Source organism: Lissotriton helveticus, chromosome 6 (assembly GCF_964261635.1).
Source record: "Lissotriton helveticus chromosome 6, aLisHel1.1, whole genome shotgun sequence".
Classification (NCBI taxonomy): Eukaryota; Metazoa; Chordata; class Amphibia; order Caudata; family Salamandridae; genus Lissotriton; species Lissotriton helveticus.
In genome coordinates this window covers 877,073,144-877,097,234 of record NC_136067.1, presented here as the reverse complement: position 1 = coordinate 877,097,234, position 24,091 = coordinate 877,073,144, and the positions used below count along the sequence as shown (strand labels likewise).

Genomic DNA, 24,091 nt, shown 5'->3' with positions numbered 1-24,091 from the left:
TACCTAGTAACACCAGGAGAAAAATTGTCCAGGCATTGATCACGTCCCACCTAGATTACGCCAATGGCCTCTACATAGGACTTGCCTCTGGCCTCTGCCATCGACTTCAGACGGTCCAGAATGCTGCAGTCCGGTTGGTCTGTGGCATCTCCCTTCGTGAGCATATCTCGCCACATCGGCGAAGACTCCACTGGCTACCAATTCAAAAAAGGGCTGAATTCAAAGCCCTAATTCTGGCCCAGCGGGCAGTTAAGGGAAAGGGCTCTGCATACCTTTCCTCCCGCCTCCGTCCCTACAGCAATGCCAGACTCCTCCGATCCAGTTCAAAAAATCTTCTTATCACCCCCAGATTAAAAAAAGTATGCTCTGGGGGTAAAACGTTCCAAGTATGTGCTGCCTCCCACTGGAACAAGCTCCCTATCTCCATCCGGATGATTCAGGAAGAGCTACCATTCCGAAAAGCCCTGAAAACATTCCTATTCTGCTAGTTCCATCTGAGTCAGATCCAGTTTACACTCACACAGGAGCGCCGGGACACCCCGTTGGGGTAGCTGCGTGCTATACAAAATACACTAAATAAATAAATAAATAAAAATAAATGTGCATTTTAACATAAGGATTTTGAAATTTTGTCTTCTATTTTTACCAAGCATACTTCCTTTTCAACTTTTCAGTTTTAGAGGTATAAGGTATGCACACATGTGCTTTCTTTTCTAAATAAAGTGAAACTGTTTCCTGTGGAAAGCAAAGCGAGAACTGCTATTCAAACTCTTGTATTCTTGCACCTGGTTGGTAGTAACGCCCTAATCCGTGGCGTTTCAGACTCTACAATGGGCATCCTACATGCCCAAGCAGTTCTGATCTAGGATATGAAGAAATATGATCACATAACCCCCATTCTGGTGGAACTCCATTGGCTTTCCTCACCAGCATGCACAATCTTCAAACCCACCTGCACTATTTACAAAGTAATCGCAACCCCCTATTATCTTGCCAACAAGCTCTCCATCACTGGTGTTTCTCTGCACACCTGCACCAAGGACACGTTCAGACAGAAAACTATGAAGTGTAAAAAAGAAACAAGGCAGCAGGCATTTTCCATCTATACATCCAGGATCTGAAGCAACATCCCTGCATCCATTAGAACCAACCCAAGGCTACTCCAGTTTAGTCAAAGAGTTGAAGTCTCGCCTCTTTAACGAACACTACATCACAATGCACTAATAATAAATAACCCAGCTGCCTCTCCTACCACTCGTTCAGTATATGCTTGTCTTTCACCCTGTATAGTGCTCAGCTGCCTTTTGGCTAGGTTTGCATTATAGAAATACCATATACATTCATACATAAATATATACATACACAATGGTAACCTTGCAACACAATTGTTTTATAATTGTTGGGAACGCAGACACCAATAACATCTAATTTATTTTTAGAGGGCTTATTTTACCTTTCGTGGAAACAATATCAAGGCAGGTTTGAGTAATTTCTAGTATTTTGGAAACAATTTCAATGGCTCATAGACACTCCCACTGCTTTACTTTCTTGTTTGCCTATTGTCATGTCACTCTGTTACAGACATTGACTTGATTAGTGTCACTTCTTACATACAAATTTTTAACTCACTGTGTCCTAACCCATAGATCATCAGGGTTCCTCTGCTCCCTCCCATGCACACCCCACTAGTGGTGCTGTCTTGAAGAACTACGAATGTTCATTGGAGTTTCACGGGTTGTTTACATTAGTAGACCCTAACCTGTCTGAACAACGGCCCAACAGGGACAGAGGTTCCGCAGTCTTTGGGCATGTGATATTCTCGTTGTACAGGCCCACATCACACCAAGCAACCACACTTGCTGTGTGGGGATTTGATCATCCAATTGCTGTAACACTACTGGGCATGTGCAGGCCCATAGCACACCACTTATCCATATGCACTGCATGGCCGTGTAAGTGGTGTGCCAGAAGCGCATCAAAGGTAAGCCAGTCTGTGCCCATCTGCGCTGTGTCTGCAGAGCATACTGCCCAACCCTCCCCAGCTCCCTTGCTGTGTAAGGTAAGCTTGTTTATAATCGAGAAACACTCCTTATGTTGGGTGTAGCAGCTTCATCATAAGACCAGTAAACAGCACTCAGGATTTCATCAGCTTGGTTTGGTGTGATTCCACCATCCTGCCCTATATTATTCAGCATTCCTTCACTGCACTTGCAAATGCGCTACCTGTCACCAAATCGATCAGTATAAACCAGCACCGAAACAGTGCAACACTTCTAGTTGCATGTCCACTTCCTGCCCATTGTACTCAAATATCCAATCTCCTGCATTCTTAAGACCTGGGTCACTTTTTATACATGAGACTTGGTTTAAAGTTCTGCCCATGACTTTGAGATTGCCATCCCTGATGGCTACAAAATCCTGTACATTGATCAAACCACATGCCATGGTAGTCCACCAAGACCTGATACACTGCACAATCACTGATTCAGACTTAGAAGAAAATTTCAAAATGCTATTGAGTAGCTGCTCAATTTCATCAGATAATATGTAACATATCCTTTTAAACCATCATTCTCCTTTACATTAAACCTAAACATTGCCTGACCTTTATGATATTATAGCTCACACACTTCTGTGTTTCTCTAGATAAACTATCCTGGGTGACTTTAATTTGCATACTGATCATTTTCATGATAATCTTGCACATCAGTTTTCTAACGCAATTAATTTGTTTGAAATGACAAAAATTATAGCCACCCACACACAAAGGTACATTAAGTGGCACTTTACATTTTTTCAGACCTAACTCTCCTACCTTAGTGAGATCCCAATCTGACCGGCTTTTAAACCGAATCAAATAGGAAAGGATGTCCCCATACCCCAACAGCCTAACTACTTCTCATGTCTGTAGCCTTACTACATTTTAATAACATTCTATCAATCATTCTCGACCAGGAAATTTCTCTGATACATCCTAAGTCTCTGTCTCCCAGACCCTCTGGTATACAGAGTCTCTAAAAGAATGTCCTCTTACTCTTGGACAACTGAAACCTAAGTGGCTTGGATCTAATGCTAAAAGCAATGTCGTACAATACAAATCTCAATTGATAACCTCACCTTTTTCTAGCTAAATCTACCAATCTTTGCATGCAAATTCTGGATTCAGCTCACATAAGAACACAGCACAGTTCTTCTCTTCCAAAATCCACAAATCTAATTGAGAATTGAAAATGTGCATTCCATTGTAACTAATGCTTCCTTCTCTTTAGAGCGTACTTTCTCTTCTCTTTGACTAATTGGTCCTACTGCACTTCCCTCTGGAGAGGCAGGTCTGATCAGGCTCTCATGACGAACCCTGCTCTGTGTCTTGTCTACAGACCTGCTCCCAATCTCTTGGCCCCATTCTGACTAACATCATCAATCTCTCTTTTTCCACCAGAACTATACCATGGGACTGGAAAATGGGAGTAGTTAAGCATTGATTTCAAAAGACTACCTACACAGATCTGTGTATAAAACTTCAAGATAATCACACCCCTTCCAGCCTCGGAAAAAATTATAGAGTAGAATATAGCCAAGCAATTGACCTATCATCTGGAAGAGTTTAACTGACTTGACACCCTGGCAGTTGAGAATCCATCTCAGTATTGGCACACAGATTGCCCTTTCTCTCACCCTTGATGACTGAGATCCATCATCCGCCAAGGACACACTGCTGCTCTGATTCTATTTAACCTGATGTTTGCATTTGATACTGTGGACTATCTCTTGCACCGCTTTACCAGGGTAGGTCTTAGCGGTTCCAGCTTAGCACAGTTTTACTCCTTTTTCAAAGAGCAAACCCAGACAGTAGTGCTGCCTCCTTGCTGCTCGTCTCCTCAACCAGGCAATTGTAGGTTAACCCCGGGTTACACCCCCCCCCCAATCCTGTTTAATATTTAAGTTCATCCTTTGGCCTGGCTTATTAGATCTTTCTGTTGCATCGCCATTTTTGACCCTGACAACACAGGTTTGTACACCATCAAGCTACACAGTCCACGATCAAGTTACTACATTACTGTTTGAAGTATAACAGCTGAACGTCCTCCAGTTTTCTCCAGCTTAATGAAAACAAATCAGAAATGTTGCTAATTGGAAATAATACTGAAAGATATCATAACACTCTTGGGCCTATAACAGGGGTCTCCAACATTTTCTGCAGTGAGTGCTACTTCTGATCATTGAAAATCACCATGACCTACTGAAGGCTAAGCAACCCTTGTGTTGTTACCAGACACCCCCACACTCAGCTTAATTGACTTTAAGCCTAATGTTCATAAAGCCCGATGCTACGGTTTGAAAAAATACTTTGACAAGGGGCGCTATGACAGGGATGCCATGTGTGTTAGTGAGATCCTGGTCTTTGAGGCTATATGTACATGTGTGCCTATGAGTGGAATATATGTGTGTAGGTGACTGAGATACTGTGTCATGTGTACTTGTGGCACAGAACATACCTTTTGCCGTTTGTGGCCCCATTACATGTATAATACAAATGGGAGAAATTTAAAGTGAAGACAAATGTTCAGAATATGGAAAAAAATTCTGGGGGTAAGTTCCCTAGTGGCTGCTGCTCTATACTGGGGTGTTGTACCCAGTGTGTCAGCTGGTCCTAGTGGTATTATTCAGAATCAGACAAATTGAAGTCCCTTTTGCGATTCTCGAATGTTAGGAAGTCCCAATTATGAAAAAGATCTGCTATTGTGAGGCATCCTCCTTCTCTCCATGCATCGAAGGGACCTGGTTCTAATGCACGGGGGAAAGCAGGATTAAAATGTAAGGGTTTGTACGGAGAGGGGAACACTGTCCACCCACTCTGCTATTCACCTCATCCCATACTTTCAGAGTGGTTTTGTAGGTGTACTGAGGTAGGCATTTGGTGGCCTCCCTGTTTTAGGCTTCCATAGAACGTCCCATATGACCCTTCCCACTACGGCCCTATCCATATGTAACCAGTGCTTGTCTGAATCTTAAGAGATCATTTAGCTCTTAAGTGAGCCGTGATATAGCAAATGTGAAAATATGGGAGGGCCAGTCCTCGCTGCTCCTTCAGCAGCCTGAGAAGTGTATATACAGGGTTGACGGTTATGCCAGAGGAAGACAGTAACAAGTGAGCTGAGAGTTGGGAGAAAGTCACATTCCGTGGTTATGGGTAAACATTGAAGAGGTAGAGCACCCTCGGCAGGACATTCAGCTTAAGCACATTAATGCAGGTGAGACAGGATGTATACAGGGTGGACCAGCGTCGAAGCTCTGCTTTATAGTGCTGGAGAGGTGGAGGGAAATTGGCCTTATACAAGCTCGTAAATTTGGGAGTGATCTAGACCCCTAATGTGTTATATCTTTCTTTGCCCACTGAAATCGCAAAGTCGTCACCAATGATTCCATGTCCCCATGGGGCATGGTTAAGTTTAGGAGGCAAGATTTAGTTGTGTTGACCCGAAAGCCTGCCACAGTTTCAAGGCTGCCTGGGTCTACCAAGAGGTTCGCTAAAGTAGATGTCAGATTAGTAAGGGTTAAAAGTATAGCTTCTGCAAATAGTGATACTTTATGCTCCGTTCCCCCAAAGGCGATACCCCAGATTGCTGAGTAAGCTCAAATCTGAGTGGCCAGAAGGTCAATGCTGAAGGCAAATAACAAAGGAGACAGGGGCTTGTTCCTCTTCCAAGTGAAAAGGGTACGGAGCTTTATCCATTAAATAACACCCTTGACCTAGGAGCTGCGTAGATAGCTCGGTTCATTGCGATAAATTCGTCACAGAAGCCAAAGTGTGCTAAAGTGAGAAAAAGAAAGGACTAGTCAACGCGATCAAATGCTTTTTCCGCGTCGAGTCCCAAAAGTACCACCGGGATCTGTCTATTCTGGAAAAAAATTCTGCACTTTGAATTTCTTCCAACTTAAAATAATAGATGTATTTATCACTGTATCAAGAAAATGAAACTGAAGAGTTAACTTTGTTTATATGGATTCTATAAAACACATCATTTAAATTTCCTCCCATTTCCAGGTGTCATATTTACAAACACCAAGCATCTTGCTCTCAGTACCCTGTAGACGTTGTGCCATATTTATAACAGAATTTTTTTTTTTTGAATGGGAGGAATTTTAAGTGAATAACCATGCTTCATAAAACATTAAGACATCTTTGCCTCAATTGAAAGTGGAGAAAAACATTAATACTTAATGTTTCATAGAAAAGGTTTTCTACAGTTCACATTTTTCCCATGTGAAAAAATGACTATTTTCCAGTTATAAATATGGCACAGTGTATACTGGGCACTGGGAGCAAAAAGCCTGCTGCATGTAAATGCGACACTTTGAAATGGGAGAAAATTAGAATGAAAAGTTAATTATTAAGGTAACTTTTCATTCTTATTTCCTCCCATTCAAAAGCATTCAGAAACATAATTTTTGTTTTCATGCTTATATATTGATTCAACAAGGACTTTTTTTTAAGAGTTAAATGCCTCAGTGCTTCTGCTCATCACCTCTGTGACCCGGCCTGGACAATAAATATGACTTATCACTGATCATTACCAGGCTCTGCTATCTGGAGCTGATGATAATAATGTAAAGTAAACACAGTATTCCCTTAATGTTAAAAGAAAAATGTGACCCTGTGCTTATTTAAAAATGAAATTAAGGCTGCCAGCTACTTTGAAGGTGTCTTGGAGCTACTGGTAGCTCAGGATCGGATTGACTGGTTGGAGACACCTGGCCTTTAGCAATAGTAACAGGCCCTTCCCTTAGCTAAGGTCAAATCCTTTGGTGCTCCAGGAATGACTATTGCAATCTCCTTTATCTTGAACCACCTGACTGTTTGTTGAATCAAATACAAATACATCCAAATGTATTTTCCAGTTAGTCTGCAGGCTACCATGTCACCCAGGCACGAATCCACTTACATTGGCATCCAGTAAACCAATGCAGGAGTTTTTGTCTTATGCGTTGAGTCTTTCATGGCATTAAAAAATCACCTTTTTATCACATTTCTCCCTCTAAAACTCAGTGAAACCTGATGTTTACACTCCAACTACAATTGCTGTTCTTAATCTCATGAGCCAAATGCTTAAGGTGAGGTGTCAGTTCTCTTTCCCTACTTGGTCTTCAACTCTGGAATGTTTGTTTGTTTGTTTTATTTTACAGAGTTTTATATAGCGCAAACTTGACCCGAAGGTATCAGGTATCCGAGCGCTTTACATAGCACCAGTTGCGTTACATGAGGACACATTCATTTTTTTGTTAGGCACGGGGAGATTAAGTGATTACCCCATAATCACAGGATGTTCAGCGTCATTGCCGAGACTCAAACCCAGTTCCCCAGATTGGAGGTCCACCGCCCTAGCCGTTAGGCCAACTCCTCTCCCCAATGGCATTAATTCCATTCTGTGTCTCCCTACCTTCAGAAAGACTTTTTTGCTAACTTTACACTGTTTTCTTTTCTATGGTTCGTCGCTTCACTGCCGTTCCAAGTGCCAAGATGCTTATGTCGGTGAACAAGTACTTGATAAATACATTCCCTACACTGCTCTTACACAGTGAATGGGAGTCATTTTGTGAATCTCTTTCTGCCCTTAGTTCTTTTGTTCCACAGATATTATTTACTTAAACTAAAAATGCAATTATTTTGTTTCAAACGTAGTTCAGATCCAATATTAAATCTAACTTACTCATGGAGTTAACAACAATTTCCGTATATTAGTTGCACACTTGAACACAGTCCTTGTAGCAAAATATTAAAATCCCTCATCAAGCACTACCCGGTCGCTGTGTGCTTCTCTTATGGGAAAACTCTATTTGTTAATGAATAATATGCCATCACAGGCATCTTATCGTTCTATTAGGACTTAAGGTGAAACCGTCAGTTAAATTAAAACCTTTTGTCACATACTGTTATTCAAATAGCTATAAATGTGAGTGGATAAATAAAGAAACCATCATTTGCTGGGAAATTTTCTCGCGACAAGGCAAGCCCCATGCGCTCTAGCGTACAATTTTACACAACCGTCTTTCCTATATGGCAATCATGTGAATGAATGGCTATGGCACAAATAATGTGAACCCTTACAGTACATCGGATGTGGTGTCTGAAAATGAGAGTGCAGTGAGACGAGAAGACATACTGGCTTTCAGTACGAGCTCGGTGGCTTGTTGCTGCAGTCGGTCTTTAGCAGCTGCTAGCTCTGTCTCCACCTCCTTGTGTTTGCTGAGTAGAGATGATTCCTCCTGCTTGACATCCTCCAGCTGCTTCTGAAGGACCTGGAAGTACATACAGAATTCATGAGCAAACCTGGCTGATGCTAAAATAAGCACACCATGAGAACAAAAGCAATACACCTAGGGACTGATGGCACACTTTCCCCTGAATGCTGCAGGGTTCGTTCAATGACAATTAGTTAACTTACCAGAAATTGGAATTCAAAGTTCAATCAATTCAGTCAGTCATTCTATTACAAAAATAGTTACTTTCTAATAATATAGAGCCATAAAAAAGGCCTATGCTGAAGCCTGACAATCTTTGAAAAATGGATAGTCATTTGAGCTTTGCAAACATTGCATGCCCTGCACTTTTTTCACAGTAAATTTCAGCAAGACCAAACCTGTCAAAATCTGCTGTGGGTAACACTTCTATGCATTCGAAATGTAGTGTAGAACTCACGCATTTGCTAGTCTCCGTTTGCTGGAGGGTACTAGGAATAGGAAGTATTTCCTATACCCAATAAACAGCTCTCTGGAATAATAGTACTTACTGGGGTCAGTAATTACTCTTCCCCATTTTGGGGCACTCAATCAATCAATACTTTACTTTAATTGGTTTTGTGCAATAAAAAAACCCCATAAAAGTCAAAAGATCAAAACAAACATCAATAAAAATCCATCGAGATACAAAAGCAAAAAAAACGACCATTTTCGACCCACTGTTACAAGGTTTATGAGAAAGCCTCCCCCCCCAACCCACCCCGCTCACAGTTAATCATAGCTGGATCTGAGCCTAATGGCACCCCTTAAAAAGCTACGCGTAAACAGTACTGAATCATTTAAAAGAAGTTGCACAAAGATAAAAGCAGGTCAAACCCTCTTAATACATGCTTTTTTAAGAATAGAAATAATAAAAGACTTTCTGGGAACCTCATAAAAGCTACAGAGCATTAAAAAGTGCATCATATCATCATATCCTGTGGTGACTGTCCGCCGCAGCCACAGGGTATGAGACCCTGTCCTCTATGGGCACCACGTGGTTGGGCCAAAAGGTAATGAAAAAGATCGAACCGAAATCTTGTTAATAAAAAGCTGTCATGATTGCTTTTAACCCCTAAAAGATATGGTTCAGTAGTTGGCACAGTGTTCAGTACGATGTACCTACGCACACTTGGCTTTCTCAACTCTGCTTCCTCTCTATCCCAGTTACACCTGGTTAAGTCCCTCCTACGGATCGCTTGCAGATTATCAAATAGATCTGCCCTTCCTAGCCAGAAAGTTGTTCTTTTACATACTTTCTCAGACAAATACAATTAACGTGATCAAGTGGAAGGCAATCCGTTTGAATATCCTTATATCCTTGCTCAGGAAGTTTTCCTTCTTGATCCGTGTCTTCATTCACATGCCAAGGGGGCGGAAAGCCAGTTCGTCTGAAAGAAAGGCCAACCACAGTTCTTTGTGCACTACATATGATGGGATGCACTGCGGTACAGAAAGTAACCATCTCAAGAAAGAAATTTTGACGATTTGCAGTGCCCCCTGCCCAGCGTAACCCCATATTTCACTCCCATAAGTGACCTTAGAGATACATTTGGCTCTGTAGATCTGCAGACAGGCCCCAATTGGTTTGCCACCCAGTCTGGAAGCAAAATTAAAAAATGCAGTGGTCGCTCTGGCCAGGTTCACTTTCTTGCGACTAATCAAGGGGCCCCAGCTCGGGGCATCATCAACCACAACTCCTAAATAAGAAAAAAACATTTGTCTTGGGAATTGACGTGATTCGTACTTTAAAAGTATAATTCTTAACTGTACGAGGTGCCACCTGCACTACAAATGATTTGCTGTGGTTGACCAGTAAGTCCAAATCCTCCATAAAATGTACAAAAGAATTCAACAAGAGTTGTAAACGCCTAGCTGTCCTAGCCATGAGGACAGCATCATCTGCGTACAAGAGGACAGCTGAGGACAAATTCATAAATGCTAGGTGGACAAAAGCGGTGCCACGGTATACTTGTTCAGGACCATATATAAATTTAAGCATTGGTCCACTGTTAAACAACCCTGGCAAAACAATATTGTACCTCAGCTAAGATCTTATTTTCCTCCGCTCTGGATACGAGCCGGTGTAAGACCATACGACCCACCACCTTTACCACAGAATCCAAAAGGGAGTTGGCTCTATAACAAGGTTTGCTACCCCGATCCCCCAAAGACAGGGGCAATGGTCGATAAGGCCCATGAGTACGGGCGGCCAACTTTGACCGCCGCATTAATGATGCCGTAAGACATGGCACCCAAGTGTCTACGTTCGCAATATAGAGGTCTTGCGGTATCCTTTATGGGCCTGGGACCTTGCTTTTTTATAGACCCATAATCCCTGCTCTGGTCTCTTGTGCTGGTAATATGACCTCAGGTTTACCAACCATGCTTTCCGATCCTTCCCTAGTGGTTAGTTTGAGCTGGAACATGGTCTCAAAGTGGCTAACCCAGTCGTCCTCTGGTATATGGGAATCCATTAGATTGCCAGTATCACCTGCTTGAAAAGGGTTGTTAATGATGCTCCAAAACTTGGCACTATCGCCCAGGCTAGTGGCCTCTACTAGTTCTGACCAGGTCTTTCAGGACTGACATACGCTTGGCCAGGCCAACTTTATAGGCTCTTCAATGATACTTGACAGCTAGAGGGTCTCGAGGTGTCACTCCCAGAGCCTCTTTCAGTCTCCTTGGGGTGCAGGACACTCAGAATCAAACCACTTCAGTCCTGAGTGCGAAAATCACCTGCCTGGAGCCCGCAATAAGTTTGCAATGGCACCAGACATACTACCAAAGGCCTCCATAATATCCACTGGGTTGGCTTCACTATCTAAACAGGTAGCAAACCCCTGTTGCACTGAATTAAAATGGACTCAAAAAGCTGGTTTGGAATAATTTGACCTGACTTCAATCCCCTCCCTCCTTCCACAGCTTTCAGGGGAACCCCCAGGCCCGCTTTGGGGTACTTTTCTACCCGCGGCCATACAGCTGAAACACACACAGGATTATGATCACTGTGTGTGCTGGCCTTCATGGAAAAGTCCACGATGTAAGAGTAGAAAGGTGCAGACACAAAAATAAAGTCATTAAAAGTCTCACACCCTCTCCCAGTAAAGGTAGGGGCAATATCAGTTTTCCCTGGGGGCAGCTTATTCATAGCAAATGTTAGATCTATTCCTGCAAAATAACATTTAATAAGGAGCTCTGAGGAGTGTGTACAATGTGTAATCTAGCGCAATGCGCACAATCCATGTTGTTCCCACAAATATAAACATTGAAGTCCCCTGCTATAAATGTATTGAAGCATTTTGCCCGCTCACGGAAATGTTCCTCAGAAAAGAACCCAATTGTGTGATGTTACAAACTTCCATTGTGGGCACTCCCGCGTTGGGACACTCTTTATCAGGGCCCTACTAAAGTGCACAAAAAGTAGTAGAAAACTAAAGAATATTTTTTTAGCAATAATTAAAGAAATCTAATGTGTCCAGACGGTCTACACTGATGTTTTGTGTTTTCCTCCTTTCCCTTCTAGATTCCTTCTGTTTTCGTTTTGCATGCGTCTTGAAATCATTTATTGTTGTTTAGTGTGCTGTCATAGTGGGATCCACAAGTGGAGCACTCAAAAATTGTTCCTCTATGTATTAGATGTTATCCGTAAATACTGGTTTGTGTTCCGGTTCAGGGATGTAGAAACCTGCCCTTCATCAGGGACTTGACACTAGGTTTCTATATGCCCGAAATGCATTGGACACACTCATTAGACAATGCCTGAACTGTAACGCTGAAAAATGACTTAATTTTCAGTTATATGAATCTGCCGTACTTTAAAGAAATTTTGAAACAAGAATACTTTGAGAAAGAAAATAAAACCAAGAAACATAAGAAACTACATTTAAGTCGTCTTTTCTTCATTTAAGGGAGGTCGACAATCAATGTGTGCCTACTCAGGGATGAAACTAGAGTTGCTCTAGCATCACGTTATAATGTTTATTTGACGTCGGTAGGACCCGCGACGCCTCCTGGTAGAGCACCAACGAACATTAAAAACAATCTTATAATTTCAGTTAAAACTTTGAGGAAAACACTAGCTGTGCATCAACTACTACAAGTCCGGTTCAGGGATGGCCAGGCCTGGCAGTTCAGGCTTGGCTGTTTCCATTGGAGTAGGCTCAAGACTGATTTGCATATGGCCGGGTCCACATGGCCGGGTCCAAACTATGGTGGCATGGTGCGTAAAATAACGATGGACTAAGATGCCGCCTGGAGTAATTACCAGTGGCTAAGATTAATTCAAGCATACCTTCTATCAAATTGTTGGACACCGTAATATGTCAACCTAAGTGGGACGGGTATGCCCAGACGTGGGGCCCGTGCACACTGTGTTACTAGAATTAAGCTATATCTGGCAGATGAGCCCTAACTCGGGTGAAACAGGTCCTGGGTTGCTTGTTTTCTGGTTCAGGGAGGACCTGACCTGACAGTTTGGGCTAGACTGTTCCTGTTGGACCTGAGTCAAGACTGATCTTCATATGGCTGGGTCCTAACTGAGGTGGCATAGTTGCAAAATAATGATGCACTGGGATGCAGCCTTCCATCCATCAATTATTTGTATACTTTAATTAGACACTCAGCGGTATGGCCTGGCATGGAGAATTGGTGCTGGTGCATTACTTGCCTCATTAATTCAGCAGTGCAGGCAGATGATGCTGGCAAGAAAGGATCTGTTGTTCATTGTTCCAACGTTCCCTGACATCTATGGAAAGCAGTCACCCCAAAATAGCTAGACTGAGCTAGTAAATACATTCATCCATATAAATGTGAAACTAGGCAGATCATTTCTCAAACTCTTGACTTAGAAAAACCTATGAAAATGCTTTTAAGGGTTCTATGCACATGTATTGGATTTGCTTTTGCAAACTTAAGCATAGGAAGAGAGAGCCTCTAACAGTCAGAAAAACAGCAGCATTGTGATACTGAAGAAGAAAGCATTTTCATCTTCCTAGGTGCTTAAGTTTACCTTACGCTGGATGAAAGGCTTTAAGTGGGAATAGATTCAGGCCAATGTAAGGACAATAAGGGCAGTGAACACTGGGAAACAAAGATGTGATGACTTGGTCATGATCAAGGCCATAACAGTGAAAAAAGGGTATGATGAAACAAGGAAACACATGATTTAGTGAATGAAAGAGATAATGCAATTAAAGTACTGGTGGTAGAACGACTGTGAAACTACGTGTTCCCTAAATTTTATGTACCATAATTGTAACAAGCAGAAGCTTTTATTTCTTACTTATGCTAACTTTGCCAACTGCATGTGTCCATCCCTGTGATTAGTTGTGTTGTACCTTGGGACCTAAGATGGAAACTGGCAAACCTGCTTGCTCAGCCAAAACCATTTCCATTTCTGTTATTCGTCAAGGCCATCCACTAATTCTCGTAAGATCATTATATTTTTGATGATAATTAAGCCATTGCTATAGAGCATTTTAGTCATGTGATGGACTAGTCACTATGTATATAACAGAGTATATATGTGTGCACTACCTTCTTTTGGAACGCTCCATTGCCATTGTGGGGATGTCTTCTTGGTTGTAATTTCTACGACTCACAACTACTAACTTTCAATAAACAATTCACATAGTCAACCTAATCATGAATTGGAGTCTTCATCGACAGAACTTGCTGCATTGGTAGAGAATCGCAACGACTTCCCTGGAAACGGTTACTCTAGCTGGATGGGACCTCCACTCAACAACTCCAGGTGATAAGATACGGCAGAGTATTCTCCGTAGGAGAAATTTGGTGAAGGACAGCTGAATGCTCAGTTTGGCATTGGTCTAAACAGTCTTATGGGATTTCAAATCTGAAATATGAATCTATTTGGAATCTATTGATTACCCACTCTGTACTTTTTGTTGCTTTAATTTTGGATATAAGTTGCCTAGGATGGAGACAATGAGAAGAAATGGCTGAATAAGAAAGGGGTGAGTTTAGGGAACATAGAGATGTGTGTATAATGTGCCCCAGAGGGATGGCAGAGTTGCGCAGGCTCCTAGTTCAATACCTACTGAAAGAGTGTTCAGCAGCCTCAACTTCTGTGAACATGACCGGATATGTTCCCATTGCATGAGGCCTTTGGACAACCAAGAGTGCACACTCTGACCTCCATTATTACCCTCTCACGGAACCCTTCCATTTCCCACCCGAAATCACTGAGCTGGAGCTGGAGCTCTGTGTAGCAGACGACCCAACTCTATTTCCAGGAAAAAGTGAGGGTACATTAGGTGAAAAAGGGATCCAGAGAATGAAAACAGAAAAAGGGTCCCCTAGAAAGGCTCACACTCACATTATGTGTGGTATGGTAGAAGCAGGCATAGGTTTAGAATGAGCTAATTCTTAAATGTAGACTGAACAACCCAAAAACAAAATCTCACAGATCACTGGGTGAACTTCCTGAACTGGAACAAAGAAGCAATGAAAGGCCAGCAGGAATCTCATTTAAGAGATCATTAGGACATCCAGGAGAAATCGAGGTACCAAATAGTCACATGAGGGATAGGATCTGAACTTGCAACCCCACTGCACATCCTCCCCCATAGCTTTTCACCCAAATGATTAAGACCATCCAGGAAGATAGACAGGAGGATTTCTGAGTTATCTTGTCTTTTTCAATTCCGGTGGATGGTGCCAGTGGTAGCACCCAGTAGTAGAGTAACACTCACTAGCTGATAAGAAGGTCAAGATGCAGCAAGCAGGAGTAGCACATGGAGAATGTACAAGCTAGTATGGCAAGCGGCAGAGCATTAATTTGCTCTGTGACAGACAGTAATGAAATAAGCGCGAGGACCAGACGTGAGACTGACCCAAAAACACCCCAAGTTGCTCTTGTTCAATCCCTTACCATTCGAAATCACACTCTCAATGTGCTCAGGTACATACACGTACTATTAACTGGCATAGGCTGCGTCTGACTGTTGAAAGAAAGGCTGTATGTTCCGACTGAATAGATGAACCCTGTCCCACAGTGATGATGATAGTAAAAGATTTTGTGTTCTTTCTAGCATTCACCCATATGCCCTATTACCATTAAGCAAGCACCCTGGCCTCTAGGAAAGAGGTTTAGGTCAGATATATGTTCTCTGGTCTCTATCTGCTCTTTTTAATATTACTAGATATTTTTCCACAAACCAAAGAAAACTTCCCGAATTTTCGGACAGAATTGCAAACTCTTTTTGAATGTTACAATCCTAACTGGGCTTTTGTTCACCAACCTTTGTGTGTTTGTTTGCCTGGAGAAGGCTGACCCTGGTTGCGGCACAAAGGCCATTTGTCCTCTACAAACCCTTAGATACAATAATGCAACACTATTCAGATATCAGGACAGTCATGAATAGCCTTCTCCTCTGAATAATTTAAGGACAGTCCAAGAGGAGACTATTGCTCTCTCCATAAATGCTTTACTCCCTACAGACTAGAAAGGGCTGGAATTCAGCAAAGCAAATGTCTTGTTTTGTTAATACTGGTGTTAGTAAATTTGCCCTGAAAACCACTGGGCTCTCTTCACACACGTTGGGAAAAACAATTGATGCAATTGGTGTTACAAAGACATGTGATTTAGTTGTACCTAATGAAGACAAATTAGAACACCCTCTTCACCCTGAGACAGAAGAAGGAATCCGCCAAGCTATTGCTGCTCCATTAAAACATAAGCTTTTGATTCCCTCTATAAGCATCTGCAATACTCCTATTTACCCATCGAAAAGCCTGATTAAAAAACATGTCATTTTGTGAAAGATTTGCAAGCTATTCATGCTGTTGTATTGTCCGGTATTCCTGCTGTAGAAAACCCTGCTATCATTTTCTCATGTATTCTGCCTACAGCCCTGCTTTATTTGTACTGATTTACGCTCTGCTTTCTTTTCTATAGCTATACACCCTTAGAGGCAGTTTTTGGTTTGCTTTCTCATTCAGCTGCTCTCAAATGGCATGGACTCATGTCCACAGGGTTACACAGAGTCACCTACTATTTTTACACAAGCTCTTCAGAAAGATTTATAGCCTTATTCATCAACGGGCCGTTTTGCGAGCCCCTAATAGCGATTCATAGCGAATCGCTATTAAGGACTCGCAAAACGGTATTCATGTAGGAATTGCTAAATAAATAGTGATTCCTACACAATCCTTATTTGCGAGTAGCAAATTGCTAATCGCAAATAAGGAATAACTCCCCATGCATTCCTATGGGCCAAAGGCCCATAGGAATGCATGGGGAGTTATTCCTTATTTGCGATTAGCAATTTGCTACTCGCAAATAAGATAGCGATTTAAAGGGTGCCAGGGGTGTCCAAAGGACACCCTGTAGCACCCCTTAAATGCAAATTGAAACAGATGTTGCGCACACACATGTCCAAAGGACATGTGTGTGTGTAACATGCAACTTAGAAAAATGCATTTAAATGCATTTTTCTAAGTTTTTGCTATTTACCGAGAGGTCTGACCTCTCGGTAAATAGCGGCCCAAAATTGCATTTTCGCAATTTTAAAATGCTTCATGAATTGCATTTAAGGAATCTCAAATAGAGATTCCTTAAATTCAATTCTTCGCAAATGTGCGAATTCTTAAATAGCGATTTTTGCATTTGGGATGATGAATCCCAAATGCAAAAATTGCACTCGCAAAAGGCAAGATTCTGAGAATCTTGCCCTTTGTGAGTGCAATTTAGCTTGATGAATCAGGCGGTTGGACACTTTGGTCTTCTTATGTGGTTCTATACTAATTCAGTATGACAATGATTTGTGAAGCTGGATTCCGTGGACCAATGCAAACGTCATTTCCTCTATTTATTTAATGAGCTGGCCAAATGAGGACATAAAGCCTCTAGAGAAAATTCTGTTTGCCTCGTGTTCTAACAGCTAGGTCCAACATCTCAGCAAGAGAAGGAAAACGGTCTCCTGATCACATCCAAGCTATCTATCTACAAGTTATCCCATTCAATTATTGTGTGTTTAATGTATACATCAGCTACTGTAGTCAACTGATTTTTGATTATACTAACAAAGTGAAACCCCTGCAGGATTTAGTAAACAGCGATACTTTAAAACCTTTGCCTAGGTTCATGAAAGCTGGACAAGTATTTCTTTCTCTGAAAAATACATTGTGTTCCGCACTGTTTTAGGTTTGTCAGATTATACAAAACTTTTCAATGTATATTTACCCAGGACTGTTTACTATTCCTGTGCTCTTGACGCTCTTTCTTGCGCACTCTGGTGACAGCTGCCTATCTTGTTCAGGGGTGGGTGGAATGTTTCATTCTGCCTGCGGAACTGGTGGAGATTGGCAACTCTGCGTTACTCCTGTAACACGCAGTTCTGGCCAAATTCCGCCAATAGCTGTATCGTGTAATTTACTCCTGCGAGGCTCCAGAAATGCGAGCGAGACATGGCGTCCTCTAGAGCCAGTTTCTAACACAGGAGGTTGCAGTTGGAGGGCTGTTTTTTGAGTAAATTTACTGCCGCTGAAGTAGAATTCCTACTCAAGTGGCAGTAAAATCTATCAAAATCAACTTGATTAGGTGCTCCCTTGCACACCGCATGGTTCAGTTTGCGCTGATTTTTCAGCGCTGCTCGCCCTACTGGCTCTAAATTGCAGTGCGAGCAGCGCGACATGCACATTTCTGATCCTTTGAGGAGCTCCGCAGCATCATGTGGAGTTTTTATATAACTCTGCAGAATTCCATGGAGTGAAACTCTGCAAGTTCCGCTAACCCCATAATCTTGTTGAAGTGTCAGAAAATGTTGCTTTGGGATCACCTCTGATTGTTGCTATGCCTCATTATTATTGGAACATTGAAAAAGAAAATATCAAGGTCACGTGAAGGACCGGGAGTGAAATTGCCTGAAGCCCTATCCTTAGCCCTAATGGCAATGAGAGATATTCCTAAAGGAAAGAGCCCACTTGAAATTTCTTAATTTGCATCTTTCCCAGAATGTGACTTTAGACTATGTCAAGCAACTCATTCACTGTCTACTGATTTACTGTCTCAACAGTATTTATTCTCAGGTGCAAACTCTTTCCCAAAAGCTCAACTGAAGACTGCCACGATCTGCAAAGAGGGTACTGGATTCACATACAGATTCATCCTCAACAGGGGTACAGGATTCATATGAAGATTCATCAGCAAAAGCCTGCTCATCTTCAACACTGCTGTCAAGTACCCAGAACTGCTTGCTTGGATCCTCGCTTCACACTGCAAACAGATCACAGAACCAAGAGACACTGGACCAACTAATAGAAAACGCCCTTGCCCCTTCAGGCAGACCACAAAGTTGCAGCAGTTCTTCCTGCCTAAAAGCTACTTTCACTGTGGCAGGGTTGGCTGTTCCATTAGTAAGCAGTGGGATCCAATATTAAGATTAATAAATGTTATCTCCGGCTAAGAAACAGATAATTAAATTTTTGAACTTTTTGAAATATTAATTACAAGCTCAATTCACTTGTGAAGTCACATTTGTAATAAATATTTTGGAAAAATTACTTTCAAAAAGTTACATTTGTGCTGCCTGAAGTCCCTGGAAGCGAAATCTTCATTTTGCGTTCCCTCTTCTGCCATTCAGTGGTTAGCATTTCAATAGGCATGAATAAAGTGTGAACTTGCTGCCAGGTCAGGAACAAAGGGCTTTGGGTGTGGTGAGGTGTTGTTGTGCCCATGAAGAGATAGTCTGTGGCTAGGCCCAAGGACTTCATTAATTTCAAAGAGGACTACCCTACACACAAGCAGGTGCGGCTAATACCCAGGCTTACATCCTTATTTTGCCCTCTGAGCCAGACTAGCCTTCATCACAGTTGGCCTCTTGCTGATATCACAGTGTCAGGTTCTGCTGGAGTGTTAAGACATGTATGAAAGATCTGTTGGGATTTTTCCCATGCCACTGGGGACTACTTCAAAGAGGCCTCCCCTGTCAGAGGCAAATGTTAGCTGACATCTGGACAAGCTCTTTCTTTTCTACCACCAGCCAAGCAGGCTCTAATCATAGAGGGCCTCTCACATAACAGTGTCAACTTCTATGTAACAGGTCTGCAGGGTTAACATATAACGTTTGGGGTCCACTTCAAAAGATGCAAACAGAATGCCAAAACAATTTGTTTGTATTCACGGTCTGGTTGCTAAAAACTCAGCTTTGTTCTACCAGATTTCTGTCTCTGAGCTTGTTCTGTATCCCGTATTTGTATCCGATAATTGTAAAGCGTGAACTGTTGAGGGTGCAGAGACTGCCTAAAACTGGATTTTTGTGTTAGACGTGAGAGGACACTATGATTACCATGGTACATTCCCCACACATACAAACAGCGCACAGAGCCCAAATTTGGTAGAGCCTTTACCACATTGGTTAGGGCGTCCCCGGGGGACATTCCCACCCACTCGGTCATAGCAGGCATAAATGTGGTATCTTAAGGCACCCATTTCAAAAAAACTCCTGGACCTGAGGAATATCAGAGAGGGCTGAACCTCCAGAAGGTGGATGGGGAGTTAAAGAACTAAAATCAGAAGGTAAAATCTTTTTCCAAGGCAAACCTCATTAATGTATCTGACCCACGCTCCATCACGGTCAATGTCAACGTGGGCTTAGGTCCTATCTTTGGCACTTTGTGCTTCTTGGCACTATTTCAACTTAAAACTTTAAAAAATAATATCAATGGTTCTCCTTATTAGATTGTTGTGATTTTGGCGTCATTTTCATCACTATTTATTCTCTATTGTTTATTTTTATTTATTTATTTTAACATATTTATAGAGCGTGCAGCTACTCAGCTGAGTGTCCCGGCGCTAGCGGACAGAACGATTAGAAAGAGGCGTGGGTGCGGAGGAAGAGTCCGAGCTACTGTTGGAACAACCATGTCTTCAGTAGTTTCCTGAAGTGCAGAATATCAGGCGCTTGCCTGACTGTTAAAGGAAGTTCATTCCAGAGGTTAGCGACCTGGACTTGGAAGGAACGTCCTCCCAATCGGACACGGTTGACTTTTGGCACATTCAGCCGATACTGGTGAGAAGATCTGAGTGCTATCCCAGGTATGTAGTAGCTCACTCTTTTCCTCAGATAGGTGGCCCCTAAACCATGAAGGGCCTTGTAGGCAATGGATGGAGCTTTGAACTTGATTCTGTGTCGTATGGGAAGCCAGTGCAGGTTCTTTAGGTGTGGCGAGATATGGACTCTGGGGCCCAACATAAGGATAGCTCTTGCGGCCGAGTTCTGCACGACCTGAAGTTTTCCAAGGAGGTATTCTGGAAGACCCAAATAGAGGGCATTAGCGTAGTCCAGCCTAGAGGTGATAAGGGCCTGGACCACGGTCCTTCTGTGGGAGAGGGACAAAAGGGGGAGAAATCTCCAGAGCATTTTCAGGGTTCCGTAACAGGTGCCTACCACAGCTTGAACTTGTGTCTTCATGTTCAATGCGTTGTTCTAATTAGTTATGATATTTGTATTTTTTGCAGTTCAACTTTATTACTGCTTTAGTACTACATAATTACTTAACACATTGCCTCTAAGTTAAGGCTGTCTGCTCTGTGCCACAGCTCCCAGAGGGTTGAGCTCAGGTGTATTTAGTGATTTTACTTGTTCACCCTGACAACGTTTTTTAATATTACTTGCGGAGGGTGCATACCTCTCTCAACTAATAACCCAATTTCTCACAGTTTGCACTCAAGTTCTTATTGAAGTTCTACATGTTATGATGTACATGTAATATGGTGAAACCTTTTAAAGACAATTAAAAAGAAATCACAGCTAAGTGAATAACTGGGAACTTTTCAAATAACAGGTGGGTCAAAAATGAGAGCCACAACTCTTCTAATCATCTAATTAAGATTATCACTGGCCCATCAGATCCAAGGTCTTTGCAAAGATTCATGGTCCACATCCAAGCATATATAAAGCTTCTTGTTCCGGTAGCATTTAATACTCATGTGAAGCCTTTCCTGTGTTCTTCCAAGTTAGGTACACAAGGGGTGTTCCTGTAGATTCACTGAACACAACTAATTGTTTTGGAAAGCTCCCAACCGGAGCCAAATGTAACATCTTGCACCTCTGGTTCAGACACTTCTATCCAGAAGTACATTGGCCATTCCAGGTTTAAACGCAGAACACATTAGGCCTGTTACTCAAAAGCACTTACAATTTAATAGGGAAATGAGTTTATAGCCTGTTTTCATCTTAATTGGAGTATACGGTTAAAGAGAACCAATGTCATATGTAGCAGAAAGATAGGAAAACATGAGATTTTCCAACATTCTAATCAAAGACGGTTGCATGCTCTACTTTGTAACAGCAGCATGATATTTAAACAAGCATTCGCAATGCAATTGGTCTCGCCTTTGGGACCGTATATGTATTTAGTTATGCAGCACATTAGCCTGGGTGCTAAAACATCTACTGTTCTTTAACATGGAGATATAGTATGCACCAAACTGCGTGACACGCGAGGTATGGGAACACATGGAGAGAAATATATTGCCTTTCAGCTGGAAATGGCATAGTCCAAAGCTCTGTTTTTAATATAAAACTAGGGCCTTTGGTGGTCATATCACTGAAAATACAAGATTTGAAAAATATATTGTCTACGGGGGCTTGTGGAAGACAATTTCTATGGACTGGAATCTGTAGAATGCAAACGTGATTCTGGTATTTTACTGACCTCTGCTGGTCGTTTTCTATCAAGAAAGTTAAATCGAAGAAGTTGCCAGAAATTTTTTAAAAAGAAAGTCCCTCAGCAAAAAGCAATTCTGGTATTTTACTGACCTCTGCTGGTCGTGTTCTATATAGACAGTTAAACAGAGGCAGTTGAACAGAAAAAAAAGTCCCTAGGCGGAAGCAGACAAGTCCTAGGGATGATCTCCAAAGCCCACAATGTACATACACATATAAGTATATACTAAAGTATAAACTAAAGTATATATACTAAATTATATACAAGAGGTCTCGAAAGTTCAACCTAAAAAGGTGTGATGGTGAGAGCTTGGAAAAATCTTTTAAATAGCGCACATCTGAAATATACCCATTCAGTGTCAAAACCGCTTAAAGAATTAACAGTGAAACAATGACCAATGGGCTTTGAAGATTCCAGGACTGTTATCTATACAGATAATCAAAGTTAATGAAACAATACAGCCACAATTTAAGATCCTAACTGAAAAACGTCCTAAGAGTAGCCTTTAGTCAAAATATGCAGACTCAGAAATAGATCCCAGACAGGGGTATGTTATTTACATCAAACGTTACTTCATGGACTGTCCTTTGCTGGACAATTAGGCTGTATAATTTTGGTGTGCTACACTAACATCTGATATTCTGTGGACACTATAGTTGACGTATGGAGAATCACCACCACTGGAGAAGGGATAGTGACAATGGACTCCATCAAGTAATCCTCCTTGAGAAATAGAGAGCTAGGCAGAATTAATGGCACTAGCCAGGGCCTCAGCTGTGGTAACACTAAGAAAAATGCTAGTTCAGCAGATCTCATTGCAGTTGAGTATTTGGACCAATGAATAACGTTCCTCATTCCGAGCTCCCTGTTAACTCTTCAGGAAGAATTTACAATCCCAGTTGGTATCTCCCCATGAGTTACAGAGAATTATGAATTCTTTCCCCTGGATAGGGACTATCATGCAAACCTGACAATACCGGGTCTAATGTTTTTATCCCTTCAAGGGGAAAAAATGGGCCCTTATCCATGAACATTTACCATCTGCTTGGAGCAGGAGGTAAATAGTCCAAGGGCTTTGCCTTTTGCCTGTGAGAGGGCGAAAGGTGTCGGCGCAGAAAAATCTATTTTTTTTCCTTCAGCTGAGAGGCGTCTACTGCTCTTCCATGCTGAAATATGCGGGTGGTGCCGGGCAAGTGGCTCCCAACAGCCTCCACCACTCCGCTGATGGTTCCGGTATGGTGTCTCTAGGCCTGTAATTGTCAGGCCAGAAGTTTCAAGACCCAATAATTATGGACCTGAAGTGGTATCCACCAAGATGATAGCACTCTGTTCAGCTCGTAATGAGGGCTTAGAAAACTGGCTTATCTAACTAACATCAAGTTTGCGCTATATAAAACTTTATAAATAAATAAATACTAATTACAATTAAAATCATATTTTAGTTCCCTGGATGTATATGTAAACCTACTACTTACAAGAAACAGTCTCGAAATATATGAGAGGGTAACACAAATCTATTCTTGGTGATACATTCATTTCAGCCATTGTGCTTCACAGAACTATCGTAAAACTAAATTTCAAACAATTTATACAACATGTCTAAGAGGTCAAATATGCCTTTAAAACACTGTCAGGCTATAGGCACCGAACAACTGAGTAAAATCATAGCTATGAAAGAGATGTTTCCAAATGTAAAAAATGTAATTAATGCAATAGCATAAAGAACATTGACAATGTTACTGTAAGATAAATAAAATCACCGTAATCAAATGACTCAGACATAATGCAGTAAAATATTAAATTATTGAGTAAAACACCTTATCTTCTTCCAATAATGAAACTGCAGAAATGAAAACCCCCCAAAAGCGTTGCAACGAAATAATGAAAAGTAAATTACAGAAATGATAATGTTAAATAAGCTGCGGAACCATATCAAGGGGCTGACGGGGAAGAGAGGGCGTGGGGAATGGAGAGCATGGGGATAGGTGCAGACGGGGTAGGGAATCGCAAAACAAGGCCATAACGGACATAAATGATGCACACGACTAAAGAGATGAAGTGTAAAATGGAACATGGCGGACACCTAGATAAAGATCACTCAGAAGGATAATTTCAATTC

The 24,091-nt window shown here is 41.8% G+C and overlaps 1 protein-coding gene across 5 annotated transcripts in view; it reads right to left on the bottom strand.

Moving 5' to 3' along the window:
- Positions 1-24,091, bottom strand: part of FAM184A (family with sequence similarity 184 member A) — a 572,845-nt gene that overhangs the window by 320,836 nt on the left and 227,918 nt on the right. For all 5 annotated transcript variants that reach the window (XM_078648472.1, XM_078648471.1, XM_078648473.1 and 2 more), the window contains exon 3: positions 8,163-8,298. In XM_078648472.1, coding sequence (XP_078504598.1) covers positions 8,163-8,298 — 136 coding nt within the window. The remainder of the gene's footprint in view (positions 1-8,162; positions 8,299-24,091) is intronic.